The sequence below is a fragment of the Sylvia atricapilla genome, chromosome 26 (genome assembly GCF_009819655.1).
Source record: "Sylvia atricapilla isolate bSylAtr1 chromosome 26, bSylAtr1.pri, whole genome shotgun sequence".
In the NCBI taxonomy this organism is placed as follows: domain Eukaryota; kingdom Metazoa; phylum Chordata; class Aves; order Passeriformes; family Sylviidae; genus Sylvia; species Sylvia atricapilla.
In genome coordinates, this window is record NC_089165.1 from 2,617,284 (window position 1) to 2,630,500 (window position 13,217).

At 50.6% G+C, this 13,217-nt stretch overlaps 2 protein-coding genes across 2 annotated transcripts in view; one reads left to right on the forward strand and one right to left on the reverse strand.

Annotated features, from left to right (window-relative positions):
• CPAMD8 (C3 and PZP like alpha-2-macroglobulin domain containing 8) overlaps positions 1–7,471 on the forward strand; it is a 58,463-nt gene extending 50,992 nt beyond the window's left edge. The window contains exons 42-43 of the mRNA XM_066336400.1: positions 2,321–2,492; positions 3,665–7,471. Coding sequence (XP_066192497.1) covers positions 2,321–2,492; position 3,665 — 173 coding nt within the window. The 3' untranslated portion in view covers positions 3,666–7,471. The remainder of the gene's footprint in view (positions 1–2,320; positions 2,493–3,664) is intronic.
• Positions 7,423–10,980, reverse strand: F2RL3 (F2R like thrombin or trypsin receptor 3). Its single transcript, XM_066336399.1, has 3 exons — positions 10,696–10,980; positions 10,194–10,593; positions 7,423–9,483 (listed from the first exon to the last, which is right to left on the reverse strand). Exons 2-3 carry the CDS (start codon positions 10,267–10,269, stop codon positions 8,411–8,413), a joined length of 1,149 nt encoding a protein of 382 aa, XP_066192496.1. The 5' UTR covers positions 10,270–10,593; positions 10,696–10,980; the 3' UTR covers positions 7,423–8,410.
• Positions 10,981–13,217: the final 2,237 nt, after the last annotated feature.

A 13,217-nucleotide genomic window follows, 5' to 3' on the forward strand; every position in this document is an offset into this window, starting at 1 on the left:
GTGATTCTGTGTGGATTTGGTGGAAAACAATGTCCAAGTGTGGAGCAGCAGTGATGGGGAGGCCCCCTGCCTTCTCCCCACAGCTGAGCCCTTTGCACAGTTTTGCTCCAGCAATCAGCAGGGTCAATGGCTGGAGCTGGAAGCAAATTCTGGGTGGAATCATGACACTTTTGTTTGGTGGTGGTGTTTTGTTTGTGGTTTGGTTCTTTTTTGAATTAAACGCCATCAGCCACACCAGCTCCTACCAGGAACATCAGCCTGAGCTCTGCTTCCAGGTGGAGTCATCCCCAAAATTCCCTGGCTGGCGTGCTCCCCACAGGGCTGCAGCCCCTTCAGGATTGATTGAACTGGCACTGGGCTGTTTTTCCTCTCCCCCCATCACTGCTCAGCAAACATTGGCCTCAGCACAAACATTTGGGGCTGGGGAGAGTGGTTTGTGTGCAGCAGGAAACGTCGGCCTGTGCTCTTTGCTTGGACTCCAGAGCTGAATTCCTGGGAAGAGTCAGGCCTGTGATGTTCATTCCCTCCCCAGTAGACAGCAATCACCCATTCATAGAAGGAGCTCATGATCTGGCAGGTTCTCACAGGGAGGAGGCCAAGAAGGAGGGAACAGAGCCTGACTCCCCTGCCCAGTGCTGGGAGGATGTGGGAGGCAACAGGGAAGATCCTTCCGATATTTTATTTCTAGAGAACAAACATTTTCAAAGGCCTTGATGAGTGTTCTCTTTAAATAGAGCCAGCTTTGGGCGGGCGGGGGACTTCTCCTCCCTGCAATAATTCTGCCTCAGTGCTTGCTTTGGTTTGGATTAGAGCAGTGTACACAGAGAGCAAACAGGAAGGATGGACAGCTGAGCTGGCTCCAGGAGCAGTTTAGGAAACATGGATCTGCTGCTGTTCCTAGAAGTTACATCTTGCAGTTTTACCCTGTGGACAGGGAGCAGTCACCCAACACAGAGACACAGCCTGGTGTGAGTGGGGTGTGTGCTGTGAGAGGGACCTGCCAGGATCAGCACAGACTGCAGGGAGTGGGGAGAGGGGAAATTCCTGCTCCTGCCTGTGCTGGGTCTGTCCCTGCATGAGGTGATGGAAGTTTCAGTGCTGTGTGACTGTGCTGGGGCAAAGGTACCTCAGCTCCTCATTCAGGCTGGAGTCATTGGCTCTGTTGTGGGTTCCTGGCCTTGAAATCTTCACACTTGTTGGGCTGAAAAGAAAGTTGGCTGCCCCCAGTGATCAGTCACCAAGTGAGCTATTCCCTCAGGGTCTCCCTCTAGCTTTGTCACTTGTTTTATGAAATGATGCACAGCTGAGGGCACACAGAACATGTCCCCATAGGGATGGGGCTCTCCTTACCTGAGGTACCTGGTCAGAGAAGAGATTTTTCAGGGTACAGAGTGCATCCCTGTGCCCTCTGCATGACACTTTTATCTCACTGTGTGCAGCCCTCAGGGTGGTGGATCTGCACTTCAGCACCTCAGTTAATTCCATGCTGGAAATGGATTCTTGGAGATATTTTTTCAAACTACATTGCCTTTTCTCTCTCTTTATTTCATTTTCTCTCCTTGTTTCCTCCTCTTTCCCCCCTTGTTTCTTCTTTTTCCCCCCTGTTTTCCCATTTCCTCCTTGTTTCCCGTTTACCCCTCTCTTCATTCCTTCACTTTCCTTTCATTTTATTCCAGTGCCCAGGTCTCAGACTGGGAAATGGAAAACTGCTTTTGCAGCAGCTTCTGCCCTCCCCTGTGAATCCCAGCAGACACGTGCAGGTGCTCTGACACCTGCAGCCTTCTTCCCTCATGTCCAGCCTCTCTGACTAAACCCTTCCTTCCCTGTGGCTCTGTGGTCATGCTGGAATGCAGCTCCTGCAGCCCCTGCAGCTCTGGTTTGTTGTGACAGGTAAAAGAATTATAAAAGAAAGGCCTCATAAAATCAGGCCTGCTCTGCTAAATTGCCAAAGTTAGCCTGTCACTTCTTCTTAGTAATTTGCAGGTTCCCATGCGAAAACAATCTTGGTATGAAAACTTGTTAGTATAACAACGTATTCTTGGGTTGAAAAACAAATGCACCTGTAATAACAAGGGATTTGTCCCATGAGAATCAGTAAAGAAAATATGTAAACAGTGTAAGAACAGAGAGATTTGATGGACAAGTAAAATACCTTTTACTAACCAATAGAGTAATTGGCAAGAAAGCTGTAAACCAATTAACGTTGCACACGAGGTCTGTAAAAACTGCATAAAATGAGTTGTGAAAATGCAGAACTGGCTTTTCCCACATGATGAAAATGGAGAAAATGGCTAACTTGTTGCATCACTGCTTCCCCCAGCAGCCGAGGAGGGGCCCCCCCTGCACACAGACCTGTCCTACTACTCCTACGAGTACGACCCCGACGCCTTCGCCGTGGAGGCCGACGTGCTGGAGGTGGTGGCAGAGCTGAGCACGGCCAGCACCGCCCAGGCAGGGGACAGCAGCCAGGGACAGGCCACCCCAGCAGAATGGTGAGCCCTCAGCTGGGAGGTCTTTATCTTTTCTTTCTGTTAGAGCCGGGATTGAAGCATGGGAGATGCAGTTTTCCCGTGTTCGGACTCAGGTGTTTATTAATTCTTATCTAAAGGACAGTTTCACAAGTTGAGTTCCAGCCAACAAGATAGAAAATGGCTCTAACTCTTTCCAAGGTCTTTTAAGCATAATTTGTCCAATTATGAGACAACACTTAGATTATTTATACGTTTAACCCAATAACTAATCACCCGAGGTCCTTTTCACCCAATGAGCTAAAACCACCCAAAACCATGAAGAGGAAGGTGAAAGAAGAAGAACCTAGGCAATGCCCAAAATCCTCCATCTTGTTCTATATACATTGCTATATGCTAAAATCTTAAATCCTAAGTTTTGCACCCTGTGATATTGCACAATTCTATTCAAATTACACACCCACAACCCCAGTGCTGTCACTCAGTTTTGGAAGCCTGTTCCATGGCCTCAGGTCAAATGCAGTGCTTGCTTGAGGGCCAGTGTCTTCTAGCACAGAAAGCCTGAAATCCTCAGCCTCCAGGGTTCCAACACTCAGTGGGGTCAGGAGTGTGCTCTGAGCCAGCCTGTGGCATCCCTGTGCTGGCTCAGTTCCCCAAAAAGAGGTTGTTTTAACACTGTTTAGGGGGTCAGCGGGAATGGGAGCTTGCTGGGGCAGCTGTAAAAGGCTCTGTGACCTCAGTGACTTCATTCCCAGTGGAATGAGGTGAGCTTTCACTTGGACTGTTCAGCTGGAGCAGAGAAGACTGAGAGAGGCTCATCAGGGAGAGGAAGAATGGGCACAGATCTCTGCTTTGGGGTGACAGGGACAGGAGCCCAGGAAGGGCTGGAGCTGTGCCAGGGCTGGGCTGGAGCTCAGGGAAAGGTTCTTCCCCCCGAGGGTGCTGGGGCACTGCCCAGGCTCCCCAGGGAATGGTCCCAGCCCCAAGGTGCCAGAGCTCCAGGAGGGTTTGGACAAGGCTCTCAGGGGTGCTCAGGGTGGGATTGTTGGGTGTCTGTGCAGGGACAGGGGTTGGATTGATGATCCCTGAGGGTCCCTCCCAGCTCTGTGACCTTTCCCCTGCCCAGGCTCAGTGATACTTTACTAAGGTGCATCACAGCAAGGTGACTTTACTTCCTTATGTTGTCTTTCTGACAGAAATACATAATTTAAATGAAGAGAAGAGGCTCAGAATCGACTCCTGTATGAGTTTGTTCCTCCAGACGACCTGCTGCAGAACAGAATCCCAATGATGACTACTTCCTGATGCCCTCAGAACTGTAGGCTTTGCTGCCCCACGGGGCAGATCTGGAGCTCTAAGGGGGACACTCAGCGTTATTTTTCTGTCCATTTTCCTGCCTTCTGTGCATCCTCTTTGGAGCCCTTCCAGTGATGAGAGACCAATATGCTGTGCCCTCTAGGTGAGAAAAATAGGGGCTGGAATTCAAACCTATAGAGCATTTCCAAGTGTTTTCTCTGCTATCAGGATATTCTGCCAATGCCATTTCCTAGCTACACTTAGAAGCTAAGTCCAGGCCTTGTGCTTAGCCGAACTGCTGTTTGAGGAAAGATGGCTGAGAAGTTTTTTGCTCAAATTATAATAATAAAAATCAGTCTGTTTTGCCAATTATGACATAGCAAGAGGCTGCTCATCTTCCCCAGCCCATCAGTCTGCTGCATCCATGAGAGAAACACTTCCCTGTGGCTCCACAATTCAGGGAAGCTGTTGGGAGGTACATTTTACCTGAGAAAACTGAAATCCACTGCCAGGGCTGAAAGGCTTCAGATCTGCTGCTCTCTGCAGGCCTCAGCAGAGACAGGAATGAGGTGGGGGAGCCCTCTTTGTGTTGCACTACGTGCTGAAAGGGGCTGCTTGCAGCCTTCTCAGCCCCTTTTCTCCTCAAAGCCTGGCCTGAAAATGAACCTGGCTGAGGCACAGCCCTTTTAAATGTTTGCTTGACTTCACCAACCCCTTTTATTTTGCTCCCACTGGCATCCAGCACAGCATGTTCTGGTCCTGGTTCTCCCTGCCCAGGCCCTGGCTCTGCTGGCCAGTACCAATCCCTGGTGTCACAGGCTGGACTCCCTGGGTCTGACCTGCCCCAAGCAACGTGGCAAAACTTTAAAAGAAAAGATTTCTGTTTCCAAAAGTGCAGGAGCCAAGATTTTTGAGTTTCCCTTCCTGCCTGGAGCAGCATTGTTCTCTTTGGAGGAGTTACATGCAATTGCCTCTTGCAAAATAATGTTAATATTTTATCTTCCCACTTCTATTGTTACCAGGACCCAGAGCAGGGTGGAAACTCCTTTTGAGGGTGTTTATTGGTGAATGGAAACAGGAAAAAAAAAATCCCAGCTCCATTCATTTTTAAGGCTTGTTTACACAGGAACCATGACAAGAATATATCCCAGTATAGACATTCCATTCCAGAATAAAGGCAAGTTTATTCCAGAAAAATGTCCACATGGGGACAACCAGGAGGTACCCCAGAGGTTGGGCATGTTTAGTTTCCAGTCCTTTTTGTCTGGGGCCAGACATTTGCAGAATACAGTTGACATGATGAAGGTCTGGGTCTTTTAAGTTCCCAGAAATTTCAGAGCTGCCTCCCTGGCAGCTTTGCCAGCCCTCCCTGGTGGCTGTCCCCAGCTCTGCTCCCAGGGTGCTGCTGTGGGTTCTGCCCCAAGGCTGGGGTGTGCAGGGGCAGATCCTGCCCTCACCCTGCCAGCTGCATTCCTGTCTGGCAGGTAAATAAATGCCTTTTAACTAAATTCCACCTCCTGCAAGCAACTGTCCTGGCAGGCACTGGCTATTGTGTACACACACAGGACTGAGTCAATATTTATCCCTGGATAAATAACAGGCCTAGTGTGAGCTGCAACAAGATTTCTTTCTTTTTTTTCTTTTTATTTTTTCCCCTCTTTTCTAAAACTCAAAACTGCACAATACAAGCCCTGCTGTTTGCTGGTTCAGGCTGCAGCTGTTGAATGCTGTGAGTTGGGAGAATGAGGCATTTGGTCACCCTGGTAAATGTCTGTGAGTGGCTTCATCCAGGAGATGGGATCTCTCTTCTGGATTTCTCAGTCTCCTGTCCTGAGTCCCTTTTTGGTTTTCCTTTTCTGCTCTCTCTCTCCCATTGTACAGCCAGTGAGTGCTTCTGGAGAGATATTTGAAGTCTTTTAAAAGCTGATTTAAATCCTCTCACAGATCCTTGGGTACTCAGACTTCCCCTTGGGGATGAGGAGGTGAGGATGGGGAGTTCCAGCCAAGAATTAAACCTGGCTTTCTTCACTTTCCCCAGGCTCTGGGACATGTAATGTCCTAATTCCAGATGCAGACATCCCTCTGTTGCTGCCAGGTAAATAATTCCTGCTGGTGGTGCCAGCCCATCAATCAGAGCCTTGTCTGAGGGGTCTCTGTGCCAGTGCTTGAGGCAGAGGAGTCTGGCTTCTCTGGTTTTACAATTCAAAGTAAATCCAGAGAGCCCTGGACCCTCAGAAGGCAAAGGCAGAGCAGCCTTAATGTCCTCAGAGCCAGACAGAGCAGGGCAGTGTGTGGGAGGGGATGTGACAGGATTTCTGGATCCTGACTTCACCTCCAGTGCTTCTTCCCAGCCTTGGCACTTTCAGTCCATCTGCTCTTGGCAGCCTCTGCCTCCCCCTGCTCTTGCTACACCAAACCAGCTCCTCTTTGCAGCTAAAAAGAAAAAAGGTGATTTTATTTAAGGAATTGAATCAAGGAACCTGCAATTACACCGCTGTGGCTGCCTTTTCCCTTATCACAGGAATAAAGGAGAAGGTCTCTGCTCTCTTCTCCACCCTAGCTGAGGGTCCAGACCTTTCCCCTGTCCCACATTTGCTGTTTATGTTTCTTGTAACCATCATTAATTCTTATCCAGGGGAAAAATGATAGATTATTTTTCCTCCATTCTTCAACATCTTGCTTGGAATACAGAAACTCTAGGACTGGATCCCTGAGCACCACTGCACACAGCACAGCTGTACAGACTCAAAGCCATTCACAGGCTTTGGCCCAGTTCTGGCTCTGGAGCTGATCACTCTCCCTCCTGTCCTGAGAGCACCAGGACATCTCAGGCTCCACTTTGTGCACCTCAGCCACTCAGTTTAGAGAGAAAGACTGATTTGGGGTTTTTTTCCCCACCAAGGATGACCAGCTGGGTGCTGGAAAGGCAAAGGCAGCAAGGTCAGCAGCAGCTGCTGCTGCTTTGGGTTGTTTCTGGCTTAGAGACATTTCCCTCCCTCTGTCAGAGAGATGCTTCTTTCCTTTTCCTGATGGTCCCTCATTGCAAAAGGAGAAAAGTGCCAGTGCGTTTGTAAGACACAGAAATCACTTCTTCCATCGAGTTCTGTGGCTGAATAGCTGCAGTTGTGCTAGTTATCAGTGACTGATACTTGCAATCCTTCCAAGGAAATTAATATTTATATATTTGTAACTGTACATTATGCAGAGTAATCATTACCGTGGTATTTATTTTAAAGCAATAGTTCCCCTTGTTCTTTCTTGTCCTGTGTTTTGATCTTGCCTCTTCCCCTCCTCTTAACCAGCCTCAGTAGAAAGCAGATTCCAGAAGAATGTTGAGCTTGCTTGAAGAATGTCCCCAACACACCAGCACTTGCTTTGCTCACACTGACTGTTGACATTTAATGCACAATAACCTGGTTTTCATTATTGTGAATAGAGCAACTATTTAGAAAACCTCTACTAGCCTGGGTTTGGGATTGGGTTTGGGGTTTTTTTTTTTTAGTCCTTGGTGTTTCTGACTGAGTGCCCAGCACCCGGAGCCCAGCTTTGTGTTTCCCCTGCCTTTTGCCCCCCTCACACAGGTACACACAAACAGCTCTCTGACCAGCTGTCAGTTTGTTCACACACACACCTTAGAAAGTCTGAGTCCAGAAAAGTGTTTGTTTAGATTCTGATAAATATTTTATTAAAAATTGATTTTAAGACAATCCTCTCTGCCTCTTATTTGCGTGTTAGGTTGTCAAGCCTGTGCTGGGAGAACTAAAGAATTAAGGAGCTCTAAAGAGGTTTAGTGCTCATTTTCTACCTGGCTGCTCCCAGGGCTGTGCCCCAGTTGTGTCTGACAGATGAGCTGGCTGCATTTTGTCAGATTTGCAGCAGGTTCCAATAAGCAACAAACCCGAGCACCTCTTTGATCAGAGACAGCTTTGGCTGTGAGTGACATTACACGAAGGAAGTTTGGAGTACCAGAGGGTTTGCTCCATTCCTACTTGACTATTTCCCTTCATGAGACATCTTTTTTTACAAAATCCATTAATACAATGTTTGCCTCAAAGAAATGATGGATGCCAAGGACAATTTGCAAAAACAGGGAAGAGTGAACGGGATTTTTACACCTTTCACCAACAGTGGGCTGATATTACTGAGGGGTTGCTTACAAATCAAGCCAAGAATATTTTTGCTACACAAGCCAGTGCTCTGCACTCCTTTGACAGACTGGTTTAGTTCAGAGAGTATCTTTTGAAGCATTTAGAAATTCGGTTTTGCAATGATAGCTCTTTTTCAGTTTTAGGGGAAGGGAATATGCATTTAAGGACAGTGAGCAAGCCAGGAGCAGGGCTAGCAGGCAGAGAGCAGTCAGGTCAGGAGCAGCAGACCCAGGTGTATGGGGAGGAACATCCCTGGTGGTGTGTGCCCAGCTGAGAAGCTGCAGCAATGTCCCAGGAAAGGATGAACATGTCCAGCACTTGTCTGGCCAAAGAATCCCACAGCCTGGGTTTCTTCAGCCTTATCCTTGCCGACAGGGAAAAACCAGCTTGGCTCTTGGGAAATGCTGCTCTGGGTGAAACCTGTGGAATTCCAGTGTTGAATTCATCTTATCCCCACCGTGTGCCGAGTGCCCTGGGGGCAGCCGGCCGGGCTGGAGGTCACACCAGCGAACCTTTGGAGCGGGGCAGCGTTTCCTTGGAGGTCTTTAGGGAAATGGTGGTTTTTTTGCTGCCCCTGAAGATTCTCCTCCTCACCTTCTCCCGAAAATCCTCCGACACGTAATAATAGACGAAAGGGTCTGCGCAGCTGTTGCAGGTGCTGAGGGCCAGGCTGACCATGTAGCTGAGGTACAGCCGGCCGTGCAGCTTGGAGCAGGGGCTGGAGTAGTGCAGCAGCAGCAGGACGTTGCTGGGGGCATAGAACACCACCAAGGTGACCACCACGAGGGCGGTGAGCCTGGCGGCGTGGCTGTAGCGGCTGCCACCTCGCACCAGGACCCGCAGCACCGCGGCCGAGCTCAGCGCCAGCAGCAGCAGGGGCAGCAGGAACGCGCCGGCGATCAGCGCCACGAAATAATGGAAGTAGAAGCCGTCGTCCTCCTGCCGAGGCAGGACATCGTGGCACAACGTGAGGCCTGCTCCAAGCAGAGGGTAAGACTGGCGCTGCAGGGCCAGGGGCAGCGTCAGGGTGGCCGAGCAGAGCCACACGGCAGCACAGGTGGCCGTGGCCAGCGCCGGGGTGCGGAAGGCGCGGGACGAGAAGGGGTGAGCCACGGCCAGGTAGCGGTCGGCGCTGATGGCGGTGAGCAGCAGCACGGAGCAGTACATGTTGCCGTAGAACAGAGCCGTGGTGAGGCGGCACAGCGCTTCCCCGAAGGGCCAGTGGTTGCCCAGGAAGTAGTAGGAGATCTTGAAGGGCAGCACGGAGATGAGCAGCAGGTCGGCGGTGGCCAGGTTCATCAGGAACACGGTGGAGGCGAGGCGCTCGGCCCTGGTGGCCAGCACCCACAGGGCCAGCGCGTTGGCCGGCAGCCCCAGCAGGAACACCAGGCTGTAGAGACACGGGATGAGGCGGACGGTGACGGCGCTGCCCAGCTGGGCCCGTGTGGCCTCGGGGATCAGCAGGTAGGTGACGTTGTTGACCGTGGCCTGGTCCCCCGGGATGGCTCGGGGACACGGGGTGACCCCTGGTGTGGTGGTGGCCTGCTCGTTGGTGCTGTTCTGGGAGTAATCTGTGAGAGGAAGGTGGCCTGTCACTCACTCAGCCTGTCACCCACTCAGCCTGTCACCCAGTCGCTGTCACCCACTCAGCCTGTCACCCACTCAGCAGCGCAGGCTGGAAGCTCTGGAAGCTCCAGTGCACACAGCTCACCCCAAAGGCAGCTCTTTATCTTTTCTGTTGGGGTCCCTACCACTGCGAGTGCTCTGTTTTGTGCCGGGCAGAAAAAGCTGGCTGGCAGAGTTGGGTGTGCAGGAGCCACCCTCGGCCACCTTGCTGAGAACATCCCCAAAGATCCCTTTGCCCTGTGGTTTCCCACAGCTCACAATGGACTGTGATGCTCTACAGCCATGAACAGGCCTGGGAATCCAGAGAACAATTCCTCTGCCGGGCGTTCACAACAATCCGAAGGTCTGGAGCCACTCCAGTGTTAAGCTGTGGCTCTGGGAGTATAATTAGCTAAAGATTTAGCTTTTGAGTCTTTTCTGGTTTACTGCTCCTCTATTTTTCCTTTCTCTTTCTAGTTTCTCCACCCCAGCTTCTTCCTCTGCTGCACCACCTATGTCAACCTCCTGCTTCAACAAGAGCCCATATGGAACTTTATCAGAGCATCCTCCCATGTGAACTCATTAAAAAATGGATTTTCAGAGTTCTTACAAAGGTCCCAAATACTTAACAATGCATTTAACCAGCAGCAGTTTGCAGCCAGAGGCACACACTCACCATCGTAGTCCCAGGCCAGGCAGAGTCCCCAGAAGGCACAGCAGAGCAGGAGCCACCTGTCCCCAAGGGTCCCCATGGCAGTGCAGGGTCCTGTGCCACAGCACGGGGCCACAGCTGTGTGGGAGCAGCAGCAGCAGGGACCCTGCTTACAAATTTCCTCCTGCTGGCCCTTAACTCTCGGAAGCAGCGGGGCTGAGCCCGGCAGGATGAGGGAATGGGGCTGTCACCACAGCACCAGCGGGGGCTGCCCAAGCCCAGGCTGGACAACCCCAGCGTCAGAGTGTGGGACAGGGAGGGGCTTATCCATCCAGGATAAGTGTTTCAGGGCTGCACTTCATCCTCAGTGTGAGATGATGGCTGGAATGACTCATCTGGGTCTCCTTCCTGCTCTGGAATATTCCTGGAAATAACAAATATGGTGGGGTTTGATGCAGTCTGCACATAAACAAAACCCACGCACCTCTGTCCATGGAAATGCTGAGCATCCTCCCATTACAGAGACCTGAGTGGCTCTGTGAGTGAGCTGAGGTCTTTTCCTGAAGCCTGAGTCACAGCATTTTCTGGTACAACCAACAGGGAGCTATCCCAGATAGCAGACCTGCAGGTCACACAGATCTCCCAGTGATTACATGAGGCTCCTGCAGACTCGTGTTCTGGCAATGGAAGGGGTTTAGTGTCAGCCTTACAGCCTCCAGATCAGGTTGGAGTTTCAGAGTTCCCTTTTATTCCTGCTCCTGCTTCCTGGCTACACAGCACCAAGCTCCTTTTTGATTTTACTGCAGAGGATGGTCAAAAGTCCTCTGGGCTGGAACTCTGCACTTGGAAGCAGCAGCAGGAGCACCACAACACACCAAGGGCAAGTGGAAAGAGAGGGAAAGAGAGAGGGAGATGCTTTGCTTCCGCTGATAAACCCCTGGGACAGGGGGAGCAGCAGGAAAGGGGCCTGCAAAGGGCATGCAGGAAATCCCTGCTGTTGGGGAGATAATGGGGACTTCCATCACCCCTGCCCCACAAGAAAGCTGCCTTCTCCCAGAGCTGAGCATCCCACCCTGCTCAATCCCCCACTCTGCCTGGGATAAGAACTCAGAGCAGCACATGGAGCTGCTGGTTGTGCCTAGAGGGCAGCTCAGATAATTCAGAGGTTAACTGAGCCTTAGGACCTTTGCTGCTGGGTCCTGAGCAGGTCCCTTCTGTGCTCTGCTCTGCACAGCAGCTCTGGGAAGCTCCCAAATCCTCTCCCATCTCCCCTGGCAGAGCCCCAGCGTGGCCCTGGCGATCGTGTGCACCCAGTGGGACAGGAGGTCATGGCTGGAGAGGGTGCTGGGCTTTGGGCTGTTCTCTGCAGCCCTTGCCTGGCTCTGCAGGGGAGGAAGGACAGGAGCTGGAGCCCAGGCAGTAGGAACTGTAAATTTGGTTTGGCAACCTGAGGAGCAGCTCGTTTCTTTCTCCTCGCCTCATGAATGGCCTCTTCTGTGAAGGTTGCAAATCTGAGCCTGGCTGCTGTTTGATGAGATTCTTCTATTCCAAGGAGAAAATGATCCTATTTCCTTTGCTTTCACCATATTCCCACATCCTTGTGCCGAGCATGTCAAGAGGTGGAGTTCCTCTGGCAGGGAGGGGAAGATGCAATGTTAGATGTTTTGCTTTTGTGATTCTCTCAGGATTTATGAACCATTACAGAATGACTCATGTGGCCACATATTTTCCATGCCTCAGCCAGGATCCTTTCCATGCTCTGTATGCAAAAAATTAGCCATAATCAGGTTCAGATAGTGTGCAAATCACAGCCCTGCTTCCTATGGGCAGGTCTCTGGAGTGGAGCAGAGAGGGGTTACTCATCGCTGTATCCTTCATTTTTCAGATGCTGTGTGATCTTTAGTGACTGCCTTAGATGCAGAACAGCTTGCCTGAAAATTCTAATGCCAGAGGTTTGTCACGGCTTGTTAACATCTCTTTAAGTCGTGTGATCCCTGCCCTGTGGGGTAACAATTTGGTTTTAAAGTAATTCATTGTGCAATAGATCATCTCCTGGGAGCAGAGGCTCTTCTATTCCGTGGCTCTGAACCCAAAAGATGTCATGCTGGAAATCGGGCTGGGGATCTCGGAGCTCAGAGGGAGGGTACAGACACCACCTGGCCTGTCCTGTACATCTTGGAGACTTGGAAGAGCAAACTGTGGTGGGTAAAGGATGGGATTCACTGTTGCTGCTCTGGTCCAGCAGCTCCAGAGGGTTCCTGAGCAGCAGCACGGAGCTGTCTCTGCAGGCTCTGCATGTGCAAGGTGCCCTCAAATCTCAGACACTGTCAGGTCCCCTCCTTCTCCCTGGGCCAGCCTGAGACTCTCCATGGCTCCAGGGAATCTCCTCTCTCACCTGCTTATCCTACAGCTCTCCTGTTCCTCTGGGATCCCACCCAATCTCTTCCCTGGGTGATCCCATCCATTCTCCTCAGGGAGGATTTTCAGAACTGCTCTTCTGCTTGTTGGCAGTTTTCACTTCACAGCGTGAAAATCTGTTGAAGATATTTTCCTGGACTATTTGAAGCTTATTAACACCCCTATAACTCAGCGTTCTGGGATAGCTTTTGGGGGACCTTTCTCAGCAAGATAGTGGCACTGGGGTGAGGGCTACCTGGCTGACAGAGCCATCATCATCATCATCATCATCATCATTCCTTTTCAGCACTATAGATCTTTGGATTCATTCTTTCAGCACAGGTTAGGAGTTGCTAAACTTTAATTTAGTCTTTAAATTGAATTAGTTAGTTCTAATGCAGAGCAATGGCTAAAACATGAAGGAAACCTCAATTCCTGTTCACACACACAGTTCCAGACTCTCTCACTGGTTCACAGCCCTGACCCTCCCAGTGCATCCCTGTGATGTAGAAACAAGTAAAAAAGTCCTGAAATGTAAAATGCTGAACTCAGGTACTCCTTTTAGCAACTCTGAGTTTAATTGTGCGAACCATTTATACCAATCCCATCCTGCAAACCTGAAGAATGGGTTTAAGCTCTTTGCTGCTGCCA